Genomic DNA, 25,690 nt, shown 5'->3' with positions numbered 1-25,690 from the left:
TTGTGTCTGAGTAGATTCTTCTTTGAACCAAATTTTGTTGGAGACCTCGAATCTCCTGTACCTGAATGTTGACATTTTTTTACATATGGGGAAAATGTTCAGCCACTATTTTTTTAAAAATAGGTTTTCTGACTCTGTTTCTCTCTCTTCTTTAGGAATTTGAATTATGCCACAGTTGATTTTCTTGGTAATGTCCAATGATTTGCATAGGCCTTTTTCTTTCCTTTTAAATCTTTTTTTTTTCTGTTTACTCCTCTGATTGAATAATTTCAAATGCTTTATCATCAAGCTTTAGCTTGAGCTTTCTTCAACTTAATTTAGACAGCTATTGAAGCTTTCTATTGAATTTTTAAAGTTTCCATCATTGTATTCTTTTTTAAATTTCTTTTTTAAATTTGTTCTAAATAGTTATATATGACAGTATAATGCATTTTGACACATTATACATCAATGGAGTATAAGTTATCATTCATCTGGTTGTACATGGTATAGAGTTACACAGATTATGTAATCATATATGCACATAGGGTAATAATGTCTGATTCATTCTACTGTCGTTCCTACACACATGTGCCCTCCTCTCCCTTCACTCCCCTCTGTATAATCCAAAGTATCTCTATTATTCCATCCCCTCCCCTCCCCCTTATTATAATTTGTCATCTGCATGTCAGAGAAAACATTCAACCTTTAGTTCTCTGGGATTGTTTTATTTTGCTTAGTCTCCAGCTCCATCCATACCTGCAAATCCCATAATTTCATTCTTCTTTAAGGCTAAGTAATATCCCTTTGTGTATATCCCACATTTTCTTTATCCATTCATCTGTTGAAGGGCACCTTGGTTGGTTCCATAGTTTAGCTATTGTGAATTGAGCTGCTATAAACATTGATGTGGCTGTATCACTGTAGTATTCTGATTTTAAGTCCTTTAGGTATAAACCTAGGAGTAGTATTACTGGGTCAAATTATGGTCCTATTCCAAGTTTTCTGAGGAATCTCCATACTGTTTTCCATAGTGGTTGCACCAATTTGCAGTCCCACCAGCATCATTGCATTTTTTTTATCTCTTGTATTTCTATTTGGATAATTTAATTTTTTCTCCTTCTTTGTTAGATTTCTAGTTTTGATCATGTATTGTTTTCCCAATTTCATTTAATTTTTTGCCCATGTATTTTCATAGTTCATTACTGATATTATATCATACCAGTAACTTCCTTACTGGTATTATATTATGAATTATCTGTCACTTATAGATCTCCATTTGTTTAGAGATTGGAGCTTTGTCAGTTTCTTTCCATGGTGTCATGATTTCCTGAGTTTTCCGCAATTCTTAAGTCCATGCATTAGCATTTGTGCATTTAAGGAGACAGCTACTCCTTCCAACGTGTACAGGTATTCTTTGGCAGGAATAGACCTTTGATATTTAGTCCAGCCCATAATTCCCATAATTCTTAATTGGCCAGTTGGTAACAACCCTCAGCAGGCAGAGTTTACTTTTAGGTTCTCGGGTGCCTGGGTTTCTGCCTTTTCCCTAAGTTCAGGAGGAGCACTGGTTGGTTCTTGCAATCTAACAAGACCACTGGTGGAGTTCTGCAATCAGGCAGAGCTGCTGGATATACACTGCAATCACCAGCAGTCAGGCTGAACCTCAGGGTGGATTCCATGGCTGGGTGGTACCATTACATGAGTTCTAAAGCTGCAGAATGGACCCTTAGGAGTCACTGCTTGGGATGGATGAGACAGTTGCTAGGCTTACAAGAAATGTATGGTTGATATTTGCCTCCATCTTTAGGTAGGGCTTTGAGGTGGGCTGCAAGACCACAGCAGGTGCTGTTTGAACTCCAGAGTATGATAGAACTATCCCCACATGTTGCTGAAATTTGTCACAGTGGTTGTTTCCCTCCCTTGGCAGGATCTTTAGATCAGCTTTGCAGGTGGGCCAAGTGCTGTTTAAACTTGCACGTGTGGCAGAATTTGCCTTGTTCTTCACTGAAGTTTGGCATGGGTGGGGTCTGGGGGTGGGTGTTATGGCCACACTGAGCATCGTTTAAACTCCCAGGTGTAGCATAACTAGTCCCTTCCCTTTGCTGAAGTACATTGTGGTGAGCATTGCTGGGGCCTTGGGCACGTGTCCAAATCTGATCCTGGAGGCTGACTGAGTAGGCATCCAAGCCACGCAGAACTTCTCACCACCCTGGGAGGAGTCGTCTCAGCTTTGCGGGTGGGACATGCTGTTGGCTGGTACCTCTGACTGGGCACCATTCCTGGCAGACATCTGGTATCGAGGTGCTCTTTGCTTCTGTCTACTTCTGCTTCCAGTCTTCAGGTCATCTAATGGTGCCATTCCCTGCTGTTTTCCCTTTGAGGTGAGACTATAGTGGGTTTCCCAGAAGCATCTTGGAATGCTAGGGAGTGGATGACCTCCTCTGGTTCTCACTTCCCACTGCAGAAACTGTGGACCCTGTGGGAGTTCTCTGTGTGGCACTGTGCCAACTTGGAGAGGAGAAGCCATGAGGTCAAAGTGAAATCACGTCTCTTACTCTCCTAATGTAGTTTTGATTCAGTTCTGTGGTCCACGCTGCTTTCTCAGGTCTACTCCCAAGTTTAGGGGTTTTCACCAAGGTGATCTGGTCTGTGGAGAGTTGCCAACTGAACTTGCCGTGGGAGGTAATGAAGTCTGGGATCTCCTGTTCTGCCATCTTGCTTTGTTGCTCTTATTATTTTTAAATTTTTCCTTTTTAGTTATACATGACAGTAGAATAGATTTGGACATATCACATATACATGGAGTATAACTCCCCATTCTTGTGGTTTACATGATATGGAGTTACACTGGTTCCATGTTCATATATGAACATAGGAAAGTAATGTCCAATTTATTCTACTGTCTTTCCCATTTCCATCTCCCTCTCTTCCCTGCTATTATTAGTATTATTTTGAATAAACTGTCATTTTTAAATCAATTATGAATAAGAAAATAAAAGTTTTTATTTTAGCTTCATTGACTCTTTCTTCAATGTTCTTCTTTTCTTTATGTAGACACAATTTCTTTTCTTCTCCTTTCTGTTCCCTTCTCTCCTCCCTGTTTCTCCCTCTTTCTTTTTATTCCTCTTTTATCAAGGGGTACTTGACCACTGAGATACATCCCCCTTTTTATTTTTTATTTTGAGAAAGGGTCTTGCTCAATTGTGAGGTCCTCACTAAATTTCAGAGGCTGGTCTCTAATTTACAATTCTCCTGTCTCACCCTCCTGAGTCACTGGGATTACAGAGGTGTGCCACTCAACCTGGCTGTAGATACCATTCTTGAGCTATCATTTTTACTTTGTCTCTGAAGAAATTCTTTTAATATTTCTTGCAAAGCAAGTCTACAGGCAACATATTTCCTCAATTTTGTTTTTTCAAGAAAGTTTTGATAACTTCTTCACTTTCAAAGTATAATTTTACAGGGTACAGACTTCTGGGTTTAGCTTTCTCTCTTTCTCTCTCTCTCTCTCTCTCTCTCTCTCTCTCTCTCTCTCTCTGGGTTTAGCTTTCTCTCTCTCTCTCTCTCTCTCTCTCTCTCTCTCTTTCTCTGTCAGCACTTTAAGTCTTTTAATCCACTCTTTTCTTGCTTGTTGGACTCTGAGAAGTTGGTGTAATTCTCACCTTTGCTCCCTAATAGGTGAGGTGTGGTTTTTCCCCCTCTGGGTTCTTTAAAATTTATCTTTATTTTTCTGTGGCTTAAAAACAGTATGTCTAGTGTAGTGTTTTTTGTTTGTTTGTTTGTTTGTTTTAATTCATCTTGCTTGGTGTTCTCTGAGTTTTTCCAAGATTAGTGGTTTTGTGCCAGACATTAATTTGGGGGGAAATCTCAGCCATTTTTGTTTCCAATCTTTCTTCTGCTCCTTTCTTTCATCTCTTTTAGAAATTTCCATTATGCACATATTATACCTTTTGTAGTTGCTTCACAGACTTTGGATATTAACTTCTGGCTTTTTGTTGTTTTGGTGTAAGTTTTGCTTTTCATTTTTGTCTTTATCGCTTTTCTTTTTGGTTTGGGGGTTTCTGTTGCGACCTCCCCAAGCTTTTTCCTAGTTATTGGGGTGGACTGTTGACTTCCAAGCTGTTTACATGTGGAACTGGAAACCAGAGGTCCCTTCGTGGGTTTTCCAGGTAGGTTATTAACTTTGCAAATGAGGATGTTTTATCTCTTCTCTTTGAATTATCTTAGCTCTTACTTTCTTTTTTCTTGTCTCAAAGATTCTTTCCTCATCTGCACCCTGTCTACAAATAAGCCCATCAAAGGTTGTTCCTATCTGTTACAGGGTTTGAGCCCTAGCATGTCTCTGTGGTTCTTTCTTAGGATTTTCATCTCTCTGCTCATATTTATTGCTCATCTGTTTTTGCATGCTGTCTATTCTACTCATCAAATCCCTAGCATATTAATCATAGCTGTTTGAAATTCCTGCTCTGATAATTCTAACATCTTCACAAATCTGGTTCCCAATGCTTGTCCTATCCTCTCAAACTATGTTCGTTTTTTCCTCTTTAGCATGCCTTATTTTTTCTTGATAAATGAACAGGATATACTGTAAAGGGAAGTGCTGTAACTGGTCCATTAGTGACGTGGTGGTTGAGGGGAGAGGAAGGCTCTTATAGTTCTGTGATTAAGTCTCAGTCTTTATGTGAGCGTCTGGCTCTGGACTGTGATCTTCATAAATGTGCCTCAGTTTTTTTTCTCATTCCCTTAGGATGATTTGATTGAGCTGGACTTGGGTCTTTTCCTTCTATTTGGTTGCTCAGGCTTTGCTAAAACCCCAATGGGTTAGACTCCAGTTAATTATTTTCTCCTATGGGCAGACCTTGGTAAGAATAGAATACTCTGGCATATTTTAAAAAGATCCCCTTTCCCTTCTTCCTGCTGGAAGCATGAGAGCATTTTTTTCTCTGATATTTCCTATGAGAACCTGGTGGAACTCCTGGTGATAAAACTCACAAAAGTGTGGGAGTCATTCTATGACTGGGTCTTCCTGGGGTTCTCACCTCTCAGCCTTGTCCACTCTGAGCAGTTTGTCTACTAAAGTTTAGGCCTTCCTACCCTGGTACTTGTGCCTGCAGAGATTTGTGGTCTGAAACATTGTGATCTATGTATCTTTCTGTCTGACCAGTTTGGGGGGGCAGTGGTTCACCCTGTTATCTCCCTTTTCTATAGACCTATAAGAATTGTTGACTTTTTCAGTTTGATCAGATATTTCTTGTTATTAGGATGAAGTGGCAAATTCTAAGCTTCTTATATGTAGAACAGAGTTCTACATATAGAATGAAGTTCTCCATTGGGTTTTCTACACAGATTATAATATCTGCCAACAAGATATCTCTTCTATTTGAATTCTTTTAGGTCTTATTTCTTTGTCTTATCTTGTACTAATTGCTAATACTTACAAATTTATATTACATAGTAATGATGAGGGTAGTCATTTCCATTCTTTGAAGGAATATTTAGGTTTTCCTATTGAGTATGATGTTTTGCTAATTGTGTTTTTTTTGGTGAGTGTTTTAGATTTTGTTACAATAAGAAAGTACTCTGATATTCCTCTTAGATTTTTTTTTAAAATAAAAATCATCAATAGGTGTTGAATGTTATCTATTACTCTCTGCCTACGTTATCACAATATCCCTATTTTCCCCTTTAGTCATTTATGAAGAACTTAATATGATTTCTTTTCTGATGTTAAATCCTGTTTGAATTTCCAGAATAAACCCTTCCTGATGCAGCCTTATCATCAATAACTATATTCTTAGTTAGCTAATATTTTGTGTAGGGCTCATAAGGAAAGAACTCATCCTTTTCTTATTATTATTCAGGTTTAGAATCAAATATGCAAAAAGGATTATTACCTTTTCCTTGAAAGTTTGGTAGAATGCACCTATAATATTTGGTGTGGGGGGGGTCTGGGCACTTACCAGAAACTTCAATTCAGTTGCTTTGATAATTATTAGTCTATTCAATACTTATCTTTCCTCTTGTGTCATTTTTTTGGCATTTTATATTTTTCTAGAAATTTATTCCTACTATCTAAATTTCCTACATTTGTTAAGGCTAAATTCTTAATATTTTTATTGTTGCAGTATCTCTGTTTTGTCTTACTGTTTCCCTCCCCAATTCAGAATTTATTTGATTCGTATCATCTTTCTTTTTCCTTGAGCAGCTGTATCAGAGGTTTGTTTATCTGGTTAGACAGATTCATTTCAAAAATATATATTTTTTTTACTGGCAAAAGTAGATCAGATTTTCTTTTAAAATCAGTAAATCTTCCAACTATTTGATAGTTCTTTGCACTTTTCAATGGGGGGTGGGGTGGGTTCCAAAGCAGATAACTTCTTGAGAAACATATTAAAGAGTTTGAAGACTAGGTATTAAACGTAATTTCAGGGGCTGGGCTGGGCTCAGTGGTAGCACACTTGCCTGGCATGTGTGAGGCACTGGGTTTGATTCTCAGCACCATGTATAAATAAATAAAGGTCTATCAACAACTAAACAAAATTTTTTAAAATGTAATTTCAAATACATAGGATGATACAGACATGCTAGATCTCTTATCTCAGGGAGATTAGGTTCTAGGGGGAAATCAGGCTTCTGAACAATCACACAAACACAAAAATTACCAGTCTTGAGTTCTAAGAAGGAGTGGGGAAAGGCTAGGAGATATTTTTCAAAGAAGCACTGATTCGGTTATACCTGAGAAGTTTCCTTTGAGCAAATGATAAAAGTTAACCTGGTGAGAAGGAGAAGGGACATTGTTCTTAGAGGAATGGCATGAACAAAGATCCTGGGGCAGGGAGCCAGTATAATTGAGAGAAGAGAAAGAATAAATGAACACATCTGTAGTCAAGGTTTCTCTTTGATAGTCCAACACAGTGAGGTTGGCCATATGTGCACACAGGAAAGTGCCGACAAACACTCCCAGGTTATAGACTAAAAGAGAAATGACTCAAAGTTGGAACAACAACAAAAACTGAAAGATATAAATTGTATTTGCATCCTAAGCAGAGTAATTGCCAAAACATTTTAATAACTGAAGAAACCCTCAGAAAACACTCCTCTGTAACTGAATACCAGTGCCATAACCAATGTTGGCTTGGGAACAGTTTGAAATGGTTCCTACATGGATTTGAAATCATTTAAACCTAAACCATTGAAGTTTATGATTTAAGATTGTTTAAATTTAATACGACTCTTTGACATCATATAATACAAGGGAACATGAGATCTAGAGTAAAATTTGTTCAACTTTCCTACCATTTAAAATTGAAAATAAATAGATTGTCAACTTTTAAAATAGTATTCGCTCTTCATGTAACTTGAATGAAAAGGCGTTGGTTGGGAAATTTTCAAACCTTCAACAGTCTGGCTTCCTTGAGAGCACAGATTCAGCAGCTGTGTCTGCAACTGTGACACCTTGATCTTCCCGGGAAGGACCAGGTGTGTCTTGGTACTGTGCACAGTGCCATACACTGGTTTTTTGGTTGAAAGGTAATGCCCACAAGAACTAAATGTCTCTGGAAGTGAGTAAACTTTAAGTCTGCTTAAAGGTCACAAACTTTTCTGCCCTAGCAGTGAGAAAATAGGCTACAAATCTGAGCCAAAAAAGAGCCAATAAATTAAAGGAATGCAATTTACCATTTCTGTTCCAAAGAAATGGATGTGAACTGATTTGTTCATCCTTACATGGTTTAAATACATTCTTTGCATGACACTTATTGCAGATGCCTATTAAACATGCCAAAATCTTATTACAACTATGGGTTTAGTAATGTGATAAATCAATTGCCTTGGATATAAAACTGGAGGTTGCTTCATTTGGTTTTGCAGCACACGGAATTATTCTTGGCAAAGCATTACACACATTAAAACTAGTGATTCCCTTTGTCACAATTTATTCCATCATTTCCTAGAGTAGATACCCCCTCAGTGACATGATCAAGTAGCAATGTCATCATCTGAGTTACAGATCCTCCATGACCTTCCTTCTAGGTCTTACCACCCCTAGGCTCATATAGAAACCTTCTAAGTCAATGGTCCTTGTACTCATTCCTGCAGGTGCTCTGTACTTTCTGCCTCTGTAATTTATGAAATGCTGCCTGGAAAGCCCTTTTTTTTCTTTCTCCAAACTTGGTCTACTGAAATCTGTCCAGCTGAGACTCAGTTCAGATGTGCCATCCCTCTGTGGGCTGTACTTGATCTTTCTAATTAAGTTAACCCAAATTGGGTTCCTCAGAACACCAGATGATCCTAGAATGACTGCTTCCTGGGGTGTCCTAAAACAATTTCTCACCTTGAACGTCCTAAGCAATCTTATAGGTAGAGAAACCTGTTAAGGTTTGCTTAGCTCAGCAGTTCCCAAACTTATTTGACCATGGAATCCTTCCTTTCCCCCTCCCAAATAACACCCATTAATATCCCAGAAAGCACAGTTTGAGCTATGTTTCCCTGTTACACTATATTCTATTGTCTCATATCTTTATTTACTTATCTACCTAGCTACCAAATATTTATTGACTACCTTTAAAATATATGCAAAAATAAAAAATAGACTCAGTCTTACAGCCTTGAGAGGATCTTACAATCCTAGTAAAGGAAATAATACTGTAAGGGCAGTTCGAGGTAGACTACATTCCATGTCACGAGAGGTGCTCAGCAGGCTCCAGAGAGGGAAAACAGTATTTTAACCCAGAAGAGTGTGTTCATATGGGTTCTTCAGGAAGTAAATCCCAACTAAATGTTCATGGATTCTATTAGGAGATATCAGTTCTGAGAAAATTGAGAGGAAGCTCAGGCAGCCTGGGACAGCCATCAAGCTACCATTCATGCTTAACCCTTAGTGAAGGAAAGTGGACAGAGGATTGTGCCAAACTGTGCAGCCCAAGGAAGACTTGACAAGGCCAATGGAAGTCCCTGAGTCAAAGTCAATGTCAGCATCATCTGGAGTGTCCCAGGAGTGAGCCTGCCTTACTGTTTCCTGTCCAAATAGGAGTCGTTTGGAGGTAATGTGACCTCAGTATCAAGAAAGCAATGAAATGCAGAGGGGAGGCCTGGGGTCTGGAGGTCAGTACCATTCCCCGTTGTTGCAGGTTTATGAGCTTCATTCTTCTGTGGCTGCAGATGGGATTTCTCATGCCGGATAAGCAGTTGGTCAAGTTTGGTGCTTGATCTTGATGTAGCATTAGAACATGGAGATGAGAGAAAAAAAGAAGTGTTCTGGGGCAGAGGAACAGCATGAACAGAGACATGGAGGCAGGAAGTTTATGGGGTTGTCCATGGAATACCAACATGACTGGAACCTCAGACAGGGGGCAGCTGGATTCTGGAGTCAGGCAGTCAGAGCTAACATGGAAGCTGCCCCTTAATGTGAGTAAGTCACTTACTATGTGGCTTTCAAGTGGGAATAGTTGTGGGATAATTGTGTCTTTCCAAACCTATAATTCAATTCAATTCTGACAGTATCCGCCCTGAGTTAGCACAGACCCAACAAGTTAAGGTCTTGGTCTCACAAGACTGCTGCCACCTAAGACATCAGAAGCAAATAGGGGGTCCTCAGGCTACCTCCGCTTCTTCACCATAAATTTGAGGTTTCCCACAAACCCCTCACGTTTGGTAATTTGATTGAACAAATCCAGAAAGTACTTTACTCACAACAACCAGATTATTAAAAGGGAAGCATCTCAGGAGCAGCCAATGGAGAAGAGGTGCACAAGGCAAATGAACATTAAACAAAAGACAAAATAAACTGGACTTTAACAAAATCAAAAATTTTGCGCATCAAAAAACTACCAAAAGAATGAAGAGCCAACCCACAAAATGGGAGAAAATATTTATAGATCATAAAAGGGAGTGATGTTCAGAACATGTAAAAACTTCTGTAACTGAACAACAGGAAAGAACCCAAAGAGCACAGCTCAAAAATGGGCAAAAGCCCCAGACATTTCTCCAAAGAAGACATACAAATAGTCAGTCAGCAACACAAGACTTTTTGACCTCACTAGGAATCAGGGAAGTGCAAAGAAAACTGAAAGTGAGATGTGACTTCACACCAAATGGTTATTATCAAAATTCAAATCATAACAGAAAAATAACGGGGGTTAATGAGGATGTGGAGAAACTGGAATTCTTGAGCACTGTTGGGGGGTATGTGAAATGGTTCAACCACTGTGGAAGACAGTCAGCAGTTCTTCAAAAAAAATTGCACATCTAATTATCACATAATCTAGCAATTCTACTTCTAGATATATGCCACAGAGAATTGAAAGCAAGGACTGAAAGAGATATTTACACACCAATGATTAAAACTGCATTACTTATAATAACCAAAATATGGAAATGACTCAAAATTCATCAACAGATAAATGGGAAAACATGATGCAGTATATACTTACGCTGGAATATTATTCACCCACGAAATGGAATGAAATCCTGATATACACTATATGGATGAAATTTGAATATACTGTGCTATGTAAACCAAACCAGACACACAAGGATAACTATTGTATGATTCTAATTATATGAAGTATGTAGAATAGGAAAATTCATAGAGACAGAAAATAGAGAGTTTACTAGGGGCTGGGAATGGGAAGATAGGGCATTACTATTTAATGGGTACAGAGTTTCTGTTTGGGAAGATGAAATGGTTCTGGAGATGGATAGTGGGGATGGATGCCCAGTTTTGTGCATATCCTTACTGCAATGGAAGTGCACACTTAAATGGTTAAACTGCTAAATTCTATGTTATGTATATATCGCCACAATTAATAAAGAATGAACAAGCCAAAAAGTAATAATAATAATGGACTTGATGGTCTCTGATCATCTCTGGCCGGCAAGTCCATTCTTGCAATTTCGGAGGCCCCTGTTAATGGGCTAGATCTCCTTGGAAATTAGTGACTACCTGAGTGAAAGGGGACAGAACGCCATTACGACCTTGCGTGTTGAGCTTTCCACCATGAGACACTCCACAGAAAGCAATCTTTATATACTGCCATAGTTTGGAAGTCTCCCCAGAGGCTCATGTATTAGAGGCTTGGTCCCGCGGCACTGGTGGGAGGTAGTGGGAACTGTAGGAGGTGGATCCTCGTGGGAAAAAGGTGGGTCATTAGGGGTGAGCTGCCTCATCACAGGCCCCAAAGCGAGACACTGTCTGTGGATTAAACCTTTGAAACCATGAGCTAAAATCAACCTTTCCTTCTTATAACTTGTTTATTTCAGGTATTGTCATAGTGACAGAAATCTAACATAAACCTTAAATGAAAAAATTCAAGTATAAATACTCTCAGTGGTTTTCAGAGAGTGCTTTGCTCAATAGTCAGCCTGGTGAGTAGTTACCACCTGCAGACTTTACGTTCCACTAAGCTGTTCTCTTCATAGGAATGCCAGATCCACTAACACACAGAGGACCCTTAAAGCTTTCAGTATCAACCCTGATGCTCATCAGGTCTATATATTTCTACTGTTTTTTTTTTTTTTTTAGCTTCTTTTTGCCTAGCTGAATCCAAGATAAGCTATAGCATTTCTCCTGGGACTGTTAGATGTCCTTATTCCTTGTTAGCAGGGAACAGTGTGTGTGTATGCATGTGTATATGTGAATGTCTGTGTGCACTGTGTATTTCCTGTTGCTAGTAACACAAGATTACAGACTGGATGAATTATAAAGAAAAGAGGTTTATTTTGTCTCATGACTCTGAAGGTGCTACATCTGGTGATGGACTTGCTGCTGGCAGAGATGGAGGTGGAAGAGGGCATCGCCTAGCAGGAGACAGGGAGCATTTGTGTATGTGTGTGTGCGTGTCTGGTCTCTCTCACTCTTCTTTCAAAGCCACCAGGATTCAACCATAGGGACTCCACCAAAATGAACTTATCTAATCATAATCCTCTCCCAATGGCCCCACCTCAAACCACCATAGCCAGATTCACTTTCCAACTCGTAGTATCTCACAACAGAGAGTAAATGTCCACACACAAAGCCCTGGGGGAGCTCCCATTGTATCCAGACCTAGAAGTAGCCACACATGCACACACACCAGGGCTCATGGTTCTAGATATACTTCTTTCCCAAGTGTATGACATAGTTTCATAGAGCACGCACTGTGTCTTTTAGTATATCTCTGAGAAGCAGATGTGAGCAAGAATTTTCCCCCTCATTTAAGTCAATGAAAAATATAATTACTGACCAAATGCTATACCAATTAATATCTGCCTATGTCTATCATTTATTTTCACTGAGATTCAGACTCATCTGATGAAATTTTGTGTATGATACATAGAATTTCTGATGATTTTTATATCAAAGACTGAACATTTTGTAGTTTTTTTTCTCATTTTGAGGAACTAGAAAACAATAACTTTTTCAAGTTATAATATTAAATATGAGTCATATACTATCATCCTGAAAATACAAAATAATTGAGGTGGGATATTCTAAACATGGCTGTGTTTTCTAAAACCTTGTTGTCTTTGAGCACATGAACAGTTGAGTGTCAAGAGAATACTGCATTTCTAGGTGTGTAAGTCAGTTTTCTGTCACTGTGACAAAATACCCGAAAAAAAAAAAAAACTTACAGGAGGAAAGGTTTATTTTGGCTCATGTTTTCAGAGGTTTCAGTCTATTGTCACTTGGCACCTTGCTTTGGGCCTGAGGCAGGGCTGAATAGGGAAGGCATGTGATGGAGCAAGGCTGCTCACTGCACAATGGAGACAAAGCAAAAACAGAGACAGAGCGTGAAAGGAAGGGTCTGGAGACACAATGTAGCCTTCAAGGATCCATTCCCTCCAATGAGGTCCCACCTCCTAAGTTTCCACCACTTCCCAATAGTCCATCAAATTATGAATTCATCAATGGATTAATCCACTGATGAGGTCAAAGTCCTCATATATAATCATCTTCCAAAGGACCCACTTCTAAACCCTGCTGCTTTGGGGACGAAGCCATGACATTTCAGATCTGTACGATAACATCAGAGCCGTATCAGTAGTCTGGGTGTTCAGATCTTGGGAGGTGGGCTCAGGTTGGGTCAATCTGGGCAGGTGTAGAAAGGCTCCAGGAATCATGAACTCATGCACTCCACAAGTGTTTGCTCTAGAAGTTGGCATCTGGAACCTGGACCTGGGCTGTGGTGGCTCTGCAGGAGCTGCTGGGATGGACTTCCGCAGCCTTGCCTTCTCTTCCATCAGAACAGATCCACACATTGAGTTTCCATGGTTTTTTTCAAAAGTTTGACAGTCCTTTCCCTCAAGGAGGCCAAGTTTGGAACTAGCTCCAGAGGTGACTGAGCTCTCTGGTCATTCTCCAGAACAGAGATGAAAACAGCCAAAAATGGTCTAGGTTTTAGCAATAGAACACAGCATTTTCTGGAGATCCAGATGATTGGAAAAATTCTGATTTGTAGTTAGCCTTGAACGTGCCTGGTTTTTTTTTAATATTTATTATTTAGCTGTAGTTGGACACAATACCTTTGTTTATTTAGTTATTTTTATGTGGTGCTGAGGATTGAACCCAGGTCCTTGCACATGTTAGGTGAGTGCTCTACCACCGAGTCACAACCCCAGCCCCAAACATACCTTTTTGACCATACCACTTCCCTTCTTCCTACCTTCTACTATTCTAAGGCAGAAAGAAAAACAAACCCAATCCAATAACAGAAATATTGAATTACTCTTCAGTGTTTGTTCAAAAACAATGCCAATAAAACCCAAATAGAACATGAAGCCAGTGCCCATTTCATGTTTAGAAGGTAAAGCTGATGCTTTTAGTCTGTTTTTAATTCATGAAGGTTATGTGAAGTTGACATCAAAAGGATAATCTGTCCCCCAAATTATAAATTATACACTTCTATTATTCTGATGAAGTATAACCATTTCTATAGTTTAAATACTACATTGAATACTTCTATTTTAGTTTACCTTAAAATGCTTAGCTTTCAGCAATGATAATTTCAAAGGTAAACTGTGAAATGCACACTCACTCAGTGAGATAATTCATTGTATGGGATTACTGTCCTATTGATACGACAGTTCTAAGTTGAAATGTTTTATTAAGGATAAACTTTAGGATAATTCATCCATTTCCTTTCAAACTAATAAAATGAGATTTTTTTTTGCCTAAAAACATTTGTAGTTTTGCTTGAGCAGAGGAGCTTCTGCATTTTTATAGTCTCACAGATTGAATTCACTTTCTGATAGTCTTAATACATTCTCCTGTTTAAAGATCAGATTTATTGAGTTACAATTTACATATTATAAAACTTATACATTAAAACCCAACTAGTTCGCTTTAGAAAATTTTTATATCAGCATAGTGACCATAATATCATGTTACACTTAGCCTATCTGCTTTTATAATCATTTATGTCATTCATTTATTGCTAAACGATATCCTATTATATAGATATGATGTCATGTGCTTATTCCTTCACTGGTAGATAGACATTCTGGTTAGCTCCAGCCTGGCTATTCTGAGTAAAAGTCCTATGAACATCTTAATACAATTATTCAAGTGGACAAGTTTTCATTTATTTGGGTAAGTCTCAAGGAGTAGGACTTCTGGGTTGTGTGTCAAGTATGTGTTTGACTTTATAACAGACTGACAAACTATTTTTCCTGAAGTGGTTGTGTCTTTTGAAATTTACTACCAACAATGTGCAGAAAAGTCCCAATTGCTTTATTTCCTGGACAAAATTTGCAATTACTAAGAGTTTTAAATTTCAGCTATTCTATTCGACATGTAGTGACGGCACATTGTGATTTTCCTTTGTCTTTCCATAATGATGTTGATCTTTTCATTTGTTTATTTCTATCCATATACCTTAATTGGTGAAGTGTCTTTAAAACTCTTTAAATTCTAAAAATGGCTTTGGGTTGTAAAAGTCCTTATAATATTCGATATATATTCAACATGTATATACACATATTTTAATAGTTTTATTGAGATATAGTTCACACACATTACCCATCAAAAATGCATAATTACATGAAATAGTATATTCAGAGTTGTTCAACTATCACCATAATCTCTAACATTTTCATACCTTAAAAGAAACATACCCATTAGCAGTTATTCTCCATTCTCTCCCTTGCTGCCTGTCATAGGCAACCAGAATGTTTTATTTCCATAGAAATTTGCATATTTTGGACATTTTATGTAAATGGAATAAAAAATATATAGTCTGGTGACTAATTTCTTTCACTTAGCATAATTGTTTCAAGGTTTATTTTGTCATAGCATGTATCAGAATTTCATTATTTTTAATGCTGAATATTATTCTATATTGTGTATTTATCACACTTTGTTTATTCATCATTTGATTGGAAATTCAGGCTTTTTCCACTCTTTTGGCTATTAGGTTTCTTTGAACATTCATATATAGTTTTTTTTTTGTGTGTGTGTGTGTGTGTGTACCTATGTTTTAACCTCTCTTTGGTATACATATATGTATGTTTTGTTAATATTTTTTTCCAATTCTGAGATTTTATTTTCTTAGCAACATCTTTTGAAGAGAAAAAGGTTAAATTTTGATAAAGTCCAATGCATCAATTCTTTCCTTCTGTAATTCATGCTTTTTATCTTGTCTAGAAATCATTGCCTAACCTAAAGTCACAAAGAATTCATTTTCTTTTGGAAGTTGTATAAACTTAGCTCTTATATTTAAGCATATAACCCATTTTGAATCAAATCTGTATGCAGTGTGAGGATCACATTCGTTTTCCTGAATTTCTACTATCAGTACCACTTTGGGACAATCACTTCATCATCGCATCATTTTGGCACCTCTGGCAAAATGCAATTGAGGCTGTATGTGTGGGTCTTAACTCTTAATTCTGTTTTTTTTGATCAACATCTGTTCTCAAGCTTAATTCAATGCTGTTTCATTACTGTAGCTTTATAAAAATAACACTACAAACCAGGTAGTGTAAATCTTCCACGTTTGTTTTTTTTCAAAATTGTTTTGTTGACTTGAAGTCCTTTGATTCCCACATAACTGCAGAATCAGCCTTAAGTTTCTACAAATATTTGGCTTCAGATTTGGACTGGAATTGTATTGAGTCAGTAGATAAATTTTGGGGAGAATATACCTTAATGATATACCTTAAGCAATTAAGAATATACCTTTATTGCTTATTGCATGTCCTTGTATCCTGCAACTCTACGGTCACCTTTTCTAATTGCTCTACCTCCCCCCAGGGATTTCTTATTTTCTTTTTTCTAATTTTTAAAATTTATATATGACAGTGGAATGCATTACAATTCTTACTACACATATAGAGCACAGTTTTCTAGACAACCATTCTGTTTGCAAATACAGTTTCAGTTTCCACCCTTCACCCTATAATCTGTATACCTTTCATTTATTTTTGTCATATTGCATTGGGTGAGATCCTCAGCAGTGGTTAGTAAAAGTGAGAGCAGACATTCTTGCTTTGTTCCTAATTTTAGGAAGTGCTTAACCTTTCACTCTGATTATGATGCTAGTGGTTGAATTTCTATAAAGGCTGTTGAACAGGTTGACATTATTGTCTATTCCCAGACAACTGATACTGATTTTTTTTCTGGATACTTATTTTACACTTATTGAGCTATTGAGATACCCCCCCCCCCATTTTACTCTGTAAATTAGATTTTTTATTTCAGTACTTGGGACTGAACTCAGGGGCATTCTACCACTGAGCAAAACCCATAGCCCTTTTTATTTTTGAGACAGGGTCTGGCTAAATTGCTGAGGCTGACCTCTAATTTCCAATCCTCCTGCCTCAGCCTCTCAAATTATTGGGATTACAGGGGTGCACACCACATCTAGCTGCACTAATTGATATTTGAATGCTCAGTCAGTCTTGTAATCCTGGATCACTTGATCATGATGATTCTCCTTTTGATAAACCTATCAAATTAATATCTTAATACTTTGTTAAAAATGTTTTCATCCATGGTCATGAGGGGTATTTTTGTTAGTTTTGTCTCTTGAACTGTCACGTTTTGGTATCAGTTTCATAGACAAAGGTAGACAATGTTTTTTCCTCTACCTTCTTGGTGAGTTTGTGTAGAATCGGTGCAACATACATCTTAAATGTTTAGTAGTGGAGGCATTTTGGGCTGGGGATTTTCTTTATGGGAAGATTCCCAAGTTGAAATTTATTTATTTTTTGATTCACATTATCTATTTCATTCTGGTAGTTTGGGTCTTTCAAGAAGTGTCATTTTCATCTAAACTGTCAACATTTATTGGCATGAAGTTTTTTTTTCCTTGTTGTCCTTTTACTCTGTAGGATCCATGAAGACGTCACCTCCTTTCCTCTTGGTGTATCAGGCTAGAGGTTCATCAGTTTTGGTAATCTTTTCAAAGATCCCAATTCCGATTTTATTCCATTTTCTATACCATTTATTTTTCTCCTCGTTAATATTGCCTTCCTGCTGCTGATTTGAGTTTTAATTTTGTTCTTCTTTCTAGTTTCTTAACATATAAGCTTAAGATGATCAAGTCCTTTGTTCTTTTCTAACATGAGTTATAAAATTTATATAATTTTCTTATATGCACTGCTTTGGTTGCATACTACAAGTTTTAATAAATGACATTACCATTCAGTTCATATTTTAGAAGCTCTTTTTATTAACATCCATGGAGTACTTAATGGTGTTGATTTTCAGTGATTTATGTGATTTTCCAAATGTTTTTTCTAGGTTTTTTTTTTTTGTTGTTGTTGTTGTCAAGAGGAAATACTTGTTATCTTTTAAATTTTGAGTGTTGTGTTACAGCCCTTCATGAATGTCCCATGTGTTGTTGGGAAAAAAGAGTATATTCTGGCTGCTTTTGAATAGAATATATTTTTGTTCACTAGAGCATTTCCGTAGGTTTTTTTTTTTGTCACAGACAAAACTTATATATTAACATTCATTGATCTTAAGAGGTGAAATGTATTCTAAAACTAATTTCTATATCAATTTAATCATTACACTGCAGTAGTACTCTTTTTGAAGCTGTTTTTTAACCTTGCACATCAATTTGAAAAGTCTCATAACCATCACCCCTACGTTTTGTACCATGATATGAAATGTATATTGATTTTATGAATATTTTATATTCATATTCTTAATAGTAAGCCTGAAATTAAATGTAGATAATATAAACTGTTCTGACATGAAATGTGATTCAGGCTACTTGAGGATAGATTTTGGAGTCAGACAGGTCTGTATTCAAATCCTTTTTCTGTAACTTATTATGTACATGTTCACCAAGACACAGCTTTTATTCATGTATATAAGGTTTTTTGAAAAAAAATAGGAGTGCTGGGAATTGAACCCAGGGCCTCAGGCATACTAGGCAAGCATTCTTCCATTGAGCTACAGCTCCAACCAGAAAATTTTTGATAATCATAGCAAAACACCTGTTCATGGCACAAATAAATTACATGACTAGTATTAATATTGCTGTCAATATGTGATTTGAGAGAATACTGGGAAAGATACATACCTATTTTACTTTTTAAAGAACACTTGATAATTTCTAAATTCCTTGATTAGCCACCTATCTATAAGGATCAAGTACCGCCTCTTTGAGGTTTACATCACAGTGATTATCAGATAGATGCCTTGTAAGGATTATTTATTTTATTTCCTATTTCTATCAAGTGAATTTGCTTATTTTGAAGAGCTGTTCTTAGTGAGAGGAAATCAGGCAACATGGTAATGAGAATCTAGGAATGTGGGGCCCTAGTATGGGAAGTGAGTCCTAACTACTCCTACTGGGAGTGGTAATATCCATAAGCCTTCAGGGTCTGGGCTACGTACCATGAAGTTAAGCATCAGGAAGACACCTTAAGATAAACTGAATAAATCATAACAGTAAGGCAATAGAAAAAGAAGGAACAATTTATTTTGTCTGTTATGCCCAGGGTTTAATAAGATCTCAATAAGAAAGTCATTAAATTACTGGAATCATTTAACATATATATTCTGGGATTAGAGGCAAAACAAATACTGAAAGCATAGCTGAGCTCTGTAAACATGCAAATTATATTTTCATTCAACAAATATTTGTCGTACCAACTAGTGCTAGGCATTTTGCTGGGCGAGGGCCTGTGAGAATTGACTATGACAGACATGGTCCCTGTTCCCAGTGGGGAAGGAATATAAATAACAGTGCAGGAGTTACAATTGAGAAAGGTACAGGAGCTGTGGGAATACAGAACAGAGGCATCTAAACCCACTGCCCTGGAGTGAACGAAGGAGAAGAAGCCACGGGATCAAGAGTAGGGATGGGGGCAACGGTTTCAGTAAGAAGGAGCAACCTCTGCACAGGAGGACTTCAGCTGTCAAATCTGACCTATCCCAAAACATTCAGTCACAAGAAAATCCATAATTTAGTGGTGAGTGTCTAAAACATTTAGTGTTACCAAAGTGAGCTCCAGATGAATCAAGTACAGGATAACAATAGAAAACCTCATTTCCCAAAGAAAACCTTGACAATGATTAAAAGAATGACAGCAGGTCAGGCTTGTTGATGCTTTTTATTGTGAGATGGGGGAGTCTGGTAAAAAACTAGAAAATGACCATGGTGTAACAAGGAACTTAAAAATGAAGAATCAGGTTGGTAACTTACATACATGAATACAGGAACAAATTGGCACAAAATGTTAAACATTGTTCCCAACACTGTTTATATAAGGTAATCCTAATTTGGCTTGCTAAGGAAATGAGAGATTTATGGTTAGGCTAATCTCTTAATAAAACTGCAGAGCATCATGCTATTAGTCACACAGTGAATTTCAAAATTTAAGAGTTTTATATTAAAAACTGGGTAAAGGTAAAATGACTTGATTGTAGTTGTAAAACTAATACATTCCCATTTAAATTCTGTTCTACAGTCCAAGGCAAGTATAAATGTTAACATAACACTGTTAAATCAAATCTCAATGCAAGAGAACCAATTGCATCTCTACTTTAAATCTTATCAACTTTCCAAATTTTCATACTAAAATATATTATTGTATTAATACAAACTACAGTATTATACACTACACTGTGTAATAAATAAAGAAATATAAAAATAAGACACATAAATATAAAAGTTTTCTAAAACTAAAAGTACATATGTCAGTAAGAAGGGTATTAATACTGCCAGGTTTGAAGACATACAGTACAAAAATGTTGCACAGATCTATAAACTAAAAGAAATAAAATAATACTGATAGGTAAAAATCAGCTAATGTTGTTAATAAACTGGGTCCATAATAACTAACATTTGGAAATAGTTATGAGCCAAATAACAATGGCATGTCCATGTCTGAAATGGAAGTACATGGGTAAAAGCAGATTAGAAAATTTCCCTTTCGTTTCTGTAGAGAAATTCTGAAAGTCAATTAACATAAAATGAATACTGAGGAGTTAAAGGATGAAATGTCCCAGTGTTTCAGTTTCTCTGACAGAGTCAGTGGTTTTAAGTTTTATTTGGGAATTTTGATACAACAAACAAATCAACAAATGCTAGTTATTGTAGGCCACACACTGAATGAAGGCGGGTCAGAGCCTTGAAAATACTGAGAAATGGCACTTACAGCACACAGGTCTTGCTTAAGGCCAGAGGAGATACAAAGCTTCATATCATATCCTTCATATTTGTTACCACGTATTCAAACACAATCACGAACACTGATTCTGACGACTGCTGTCCTTACCAGTATCAACACTGTTAGTCCCTGCAATCAGAACTCAACGACAATCTTGTGAACTCCATTTTAAATCACATGAGTAAGAAACTTCAGTTCTTCTATCGGCTGCTTCCTTAAGGCTAACAATACACTTTAAATGATAATATGCTCCACTATGACGTCTAAATATTAGAAATTACTACCTTCTACGTTGAACTTATAAAAGGTAGTCAGCACGGTTTGGAACTGCATTATACTTCTCTGTGAAGGGAATTTTGTAGTGCAGAAGTTCTCACATTTTAAAAAACATAATAAAATACTGAAGCGGATTTAGCATATGTTTACCAATAAAAAATTATAAAATTTCTCCCAATTGTACAGCGTAAGAATAAACCAACGTAAGAGTGATAATACTGATAAAAATGAAACAATGCCAGATGCTTATCTAATTAATCAGTTTCCTTTAACCTGTTAAATCTTTGCTTTCTGAGTCATTAAAGTTTTCTAATCTGCTTCATGTTACAAACTTGTTCCTAACTTTGAAAACTGCATGAAAAATTACTAGGTCTGAGGTTCAGGCACACCCGGATTTTTTTTTTTTTTGAGTGTTTTTTTTTTTTTTTGTATTTTGTATTTTTTTTTTTTTTTTTTTTAGATTTTAGTTTTTACTTTACACAGTAGTGAACAGGAATCACAGTATACAGGTTACTGTGTTTCCATGAAAAGCATGGATAATATAGAACAGACTTCATTACCAATTAGAATTTATTTTCCTTCTAGAAAAACGATTAGGCTTCATTTGTTTTTTCTTCAGATACTTGCTCGCTGTTCTCGCTGACTTTCTGTTCTAAGCTGCTTGCTTGACTCACAGCTCCATCATCCTTCACTGGACCTTCAGTTTTTGCTTCCTCTCGCTCATTCTCTGCTTCTTCTTCCTCTTCTTCTGCCTCTTCTTCCTCCTCCTCCTCTTCCTCATCTCCCTGGGGTTTTTCACATTCCTTTTCCTCCTGTAATTCTTCCACCTCTTTATCCTCCTCCTCCTCTTCCTCTTTTTCACTGTCTTCATCCTCTTCTCTTGTCAAACTCTCTCTCTCATCTGAGTCGACCTGCGAGGGAGATGCCCGAGCGCCAACGTGCTCATTCGTCAGGACCTCTGGCCCTGCCTCTTCCTGCTCTGCGCCATCTCGTTCTTCTGCTTCTCTCTTGCAATATGAATAGCGGTGATTCATGTGTTGAGAATAAGATCCCGAGTGTGAGAAGCGCTTTCCACACTTGTCACATTGATAGGGCTTTTCTCCAGAATGCAATCGCATGTGTTCAATCAAATGATGTTTGTGTTTAAATGCCTTTTTACAGATTCCACACTCATGAGGTCTTTTACCTGCAAGAAAGAACAAAGTTATGAAATCAAATGGTGATATTAATAGTTTTTGTAAGTGTTGGGGGCACTTTAGGTTGTGGGAAGGGGAGGGCTATAGCTTCACGTTTTAAAACTTCCAGGTCCCAAACTGTCTTTTCTGTATAATGTTAATCTGGTTTGTCATTCATACAAGAAAATTTAGTGTCATCATTTAGTGTCAGAATTTAGTCTCTTCTCTGAGAAGGTCAATATGAAATACATAAGATTGAAATTCTAAACATGCAAACATCACATCATGACAATAATATATAAAGAATATGTGAAAATGGGATGTGAAAACATGGAATGTGAAGCTCTAATTCATATTTGGCAATGAACACTGTGAGGGCAAGGAGGGATACAGGCATTTCTCAACTTGGTTTTTCTTTACTTTCCTTCTTAAGGACCCTTTTCAACTTCTTTTTCCTTGTCACAACCTTTGTCCGAATTAAATTTTAATGCATCATATAAGCTTTTTATATATGCCAAAACTAATATATATGAGTTTTGGCATATATTTATACACACACACACACACATATATATATATATATATACATATATACATATACATATATACGCATACAAACACGGTTGATACACTGAGGTCCTTAAGAAAACCACAACTTATTATAATATATAACCCTTTTTTGCCCCTTGAGGGCAACTTTGCCCCTATTGAAAATGCATGAACTTGAGAAATGCTACTGCCCAGACATGAAAAAAACTGACAACTGGATTATAATCAGGACTGATAAAGTCAAACTTCAGTGCTATCAAGCCATAACACTAACAAATGTAGAAATGATTTGTTTTTATTTTTTGGTATAGCATATTTCTCAAATATATTTTTCATTTTGTTATATACTAATATTTAACTCTTGTCCAAAGCAGATTTTCTAATTTTCCTCAGGTGTCACTGAAAACAACTAGAGAAAAGTTTAACAAGGGGCTTGTTGTGTGAGAGAGGTATCCCTTATGTAATACTAGTTTTTAACTCTAAGAACTCCTCGAATGTCACTGATGTATTTTTGAATCTACAGTCTAAAGAACGGAAAACAGTTCTTGATATCTTTTCACTAATTAGCATACTTGATAAGAATATGAAAGATAAATATAGAATCTAAACCACATAAAGTGAGGGAGGGAAAAAAGAAAAGTTCAGTAGATTGGACAAAGGGGAATGAGGGAAGGATGGAGGATAGAAATAGACGAGACAATAGAATGGATCTAACATAATTTTCCAATGTACATATATGAAAAAACCTAAATGATTTCCACTATCATGTACACTCACAAAGATAGGATCCTAATTAGAATAAGATACATTCTATGCTTGTATAATTATATTACAATGGATTTTATTGTCATGAATAACTAAAAAGAACCAATAAAAAATAAATCCTAAAATTTACAAATATAGAGTAATTTGGAGTTATTTTTCTCAGTACATTTACACTTATTCCTGAAAGAATGATTCACATCAAGCAGACTGCCACATATGACTATAAATTATAATCACAGGATGCTAATATTTAAATATTTTTTAATCATGAAATATTTGAAATATACAATTAAAAGAGTTTATGTGAAACAGATGTGTTATGGATATATCTGTGATAAGGATGTATCCCTCTATGCTTAATGTAAATTTTTATAATAAACTGATGTTGACTGTCAAAAAAAATATGGATACTATAGTCAAAAAGGCAGGTAGAGGGCAGAGAAGGCAGAGGATTATAGAGCTCATGATAAATCCAGTTCTTTCTACAGCAATCTGTTCTAAAAAGGAAGAGTGGAGTGATACATTTGGCTAGAAGGAATCTATTGGCAAATTTTTAGGAATTCTTCAATGTAATTTAAAACAGATTCAAGCCTGAAATCAGCCATGGTGAGAATATTTAGATCACAGAAATCTGCAAGCACTACACATAAGGGCTTCCCTAACCCTTCAGAGAACCAGTTGTTAAACAGCAGTTACCAGAACTCCACTAGATAAGAGGAACTGGCTGGGCCAGGAGTTGGTAAATTTTTTTTCTGCAAAAGTTACACAGTAAATACTTTAGGCTTTGCTGGCCAAATGGTCCCTGTTACAGCTCTTCAATTCCACTGTTATAGATGCAGGAGAGTGGTCATAGACAACGTGAATGAATGGGTATGGCTATGTTCCAAAACAATTATATTTAGGAATGTTATAATTTGACTTTTACATTATTTTCACATGCCATAAATATTATTCTTCTTTTCATTTGTTTCAATCATTAAAAAAGATATTAAAAATTTCTTAGTGGGACATAGAAAACAGTTGGAGGCCCACAACCTGGCCTGTGAATCATAGTTTGCCAATCCCAGAGTTAGTCTAAGAAGTGTATTTTGTGGAAGAATTATAGAATTTCAGAGTTGGAAGGGATCTTAGAATCATCATGTCCAATTTATTATACAGAAGTTATCCTAAAATAAAAGATGTACCTGAAACAATGACTTTCTAAGACAGCAATGCTGAGTGCGCTCATGAAGCATCTTTGTCTCCTATGAAGTCTGATTCCATCTCCCTGTAACTTTCCCCACTGGTCCCATAATTTTATTAATGGCTACTGTATTTATATTAATATAGTATACACTTGCCATAAGTGGATGTAGACAAAATAATTGTGTATATCATATCACAGGCACTTTTAAAAAGGACAGCATATTTTGTGTTCACTAACCTACCTGTGTGTTCATATTTATGTCTCAACAATGAGCTACTCTTCTGAAATATCTTATCACATAAGTCACAGGCATACATTCCATTTTCTGTCTTCCGCATTTTCTTTTTGGGTGGTGTAGAATCAGAGTCATTCTGATCCTCCACATTGGATACTCCTTCTGAGCTAGTGTCTTGCCTTTCATCCTAAGGGGGAGGGTGAAAAGTAAGATTAAATTTCAAATTAAAAGACAAATAAGAGAGAAACAAAGCCTGGGTTAAAAAACTACTTTAAATTAAACTTTAAACAAACTGTCCACAGCAAACATACTGCTCATCACTGTAGATGGGTCACAAGGGTGAGGGCTAGACTGTGGGGGATGGGGGTTGATAAAGACAAAAGCGATGTTGGAGATAAAACAGCCAAACCACAGCAAAACCCATATGCTCAACTGGTACTGAAAAGAAAGGACCCCCAAAAGAAAATGTAAAATGGGTGGCAATATTTACTTGGTTCCATGTAAATCATTATTTTTATGATAAATAGTTTTAGCTTATGAGTTTGCTAATTAATAATTAATTTCTAACTGCTCTCTTTACTGTTTTTAAATTATGGGGTTCACTAAGCATAAATTAAGAATTGGTTTTTAAAAAGTGGCTTTTAAATTTTACCCTCTAGAACTTGTAGAGATCTATGAACTAGCCTCTGTGGTCTCCTTGAAAAGAGAGGCTTGCTCTATACTTTTTTGAAGCAAGAAAACAGACACTTCTCAAAAGAAGAAATACAAATGGTCAACAACTATATTAAAAAATGTCCAAAATTTCTAGCTTAGAGAAATAAAATTAAAACTACACTGAGATTTCATCTCACTCTAGTCAGAATGGCTATGATTAAAAATATTAGTAACAAAAAGTGTTGGTGAGGATGTAAAGAAAAG

The 25,690-nt window shown here is 36.5% G+C and overlaps 1 protein-coding gene across 3 annotated transcripts in view; it reads right to left on the bottom strand.

Annotated features, from left to right (window-relative positions):
* Positions 1-21,289: 21,289 nt before the first annotated feature.
* Positions 21,290-25,690, bottom strand: part of Zeb1 (zinc finger E-box binding homeobox 1) — a 157,763-nt gene continuing 153,362 nt past the window's right edge. For 2 of the 3 annotated variants that reach the window (XM_026402310.2, XM_026402313.2), the window contains 2 exons: positions 24,779-24,959; positions 21,290-22,048 (listed from right to left, as the gene is read on the bottom strand). In XM_026402310.2, coding sequence (XP_026258095.1) covers positions 21,456-22,048; positions 24,779-24,959 — 774 coding nt within the window. In that variant the 3' untranslated portion in view covers positions 21,290-21,455. The remainder of the gene's footprint in view (positions 22,049-24,778; positions 24,960-25,690) is intronic. The other variant, XM_026402311.2, reaches the window with a different exon arrangement.

The sequence above is a fragment of the Urocitellus parryii genome, chromosome 9, assembly GCF_045843805.1.
Source record: "Urocitellus parryii isolate mUroPar1 chromosome 9, mUroPar1.hap1, whole genome shotgun sequence".
Classification (NCBI taxonomy): domain Eukaryota; kingdom Metazoa; phylum Chordata; class Mammalia; order Rodentia; family Sciuridae; genus Urocitellus; species Urocitellus parryii.
This window is presented reverse-complemented; position numbering and strand designations above follow the sequence as displayed.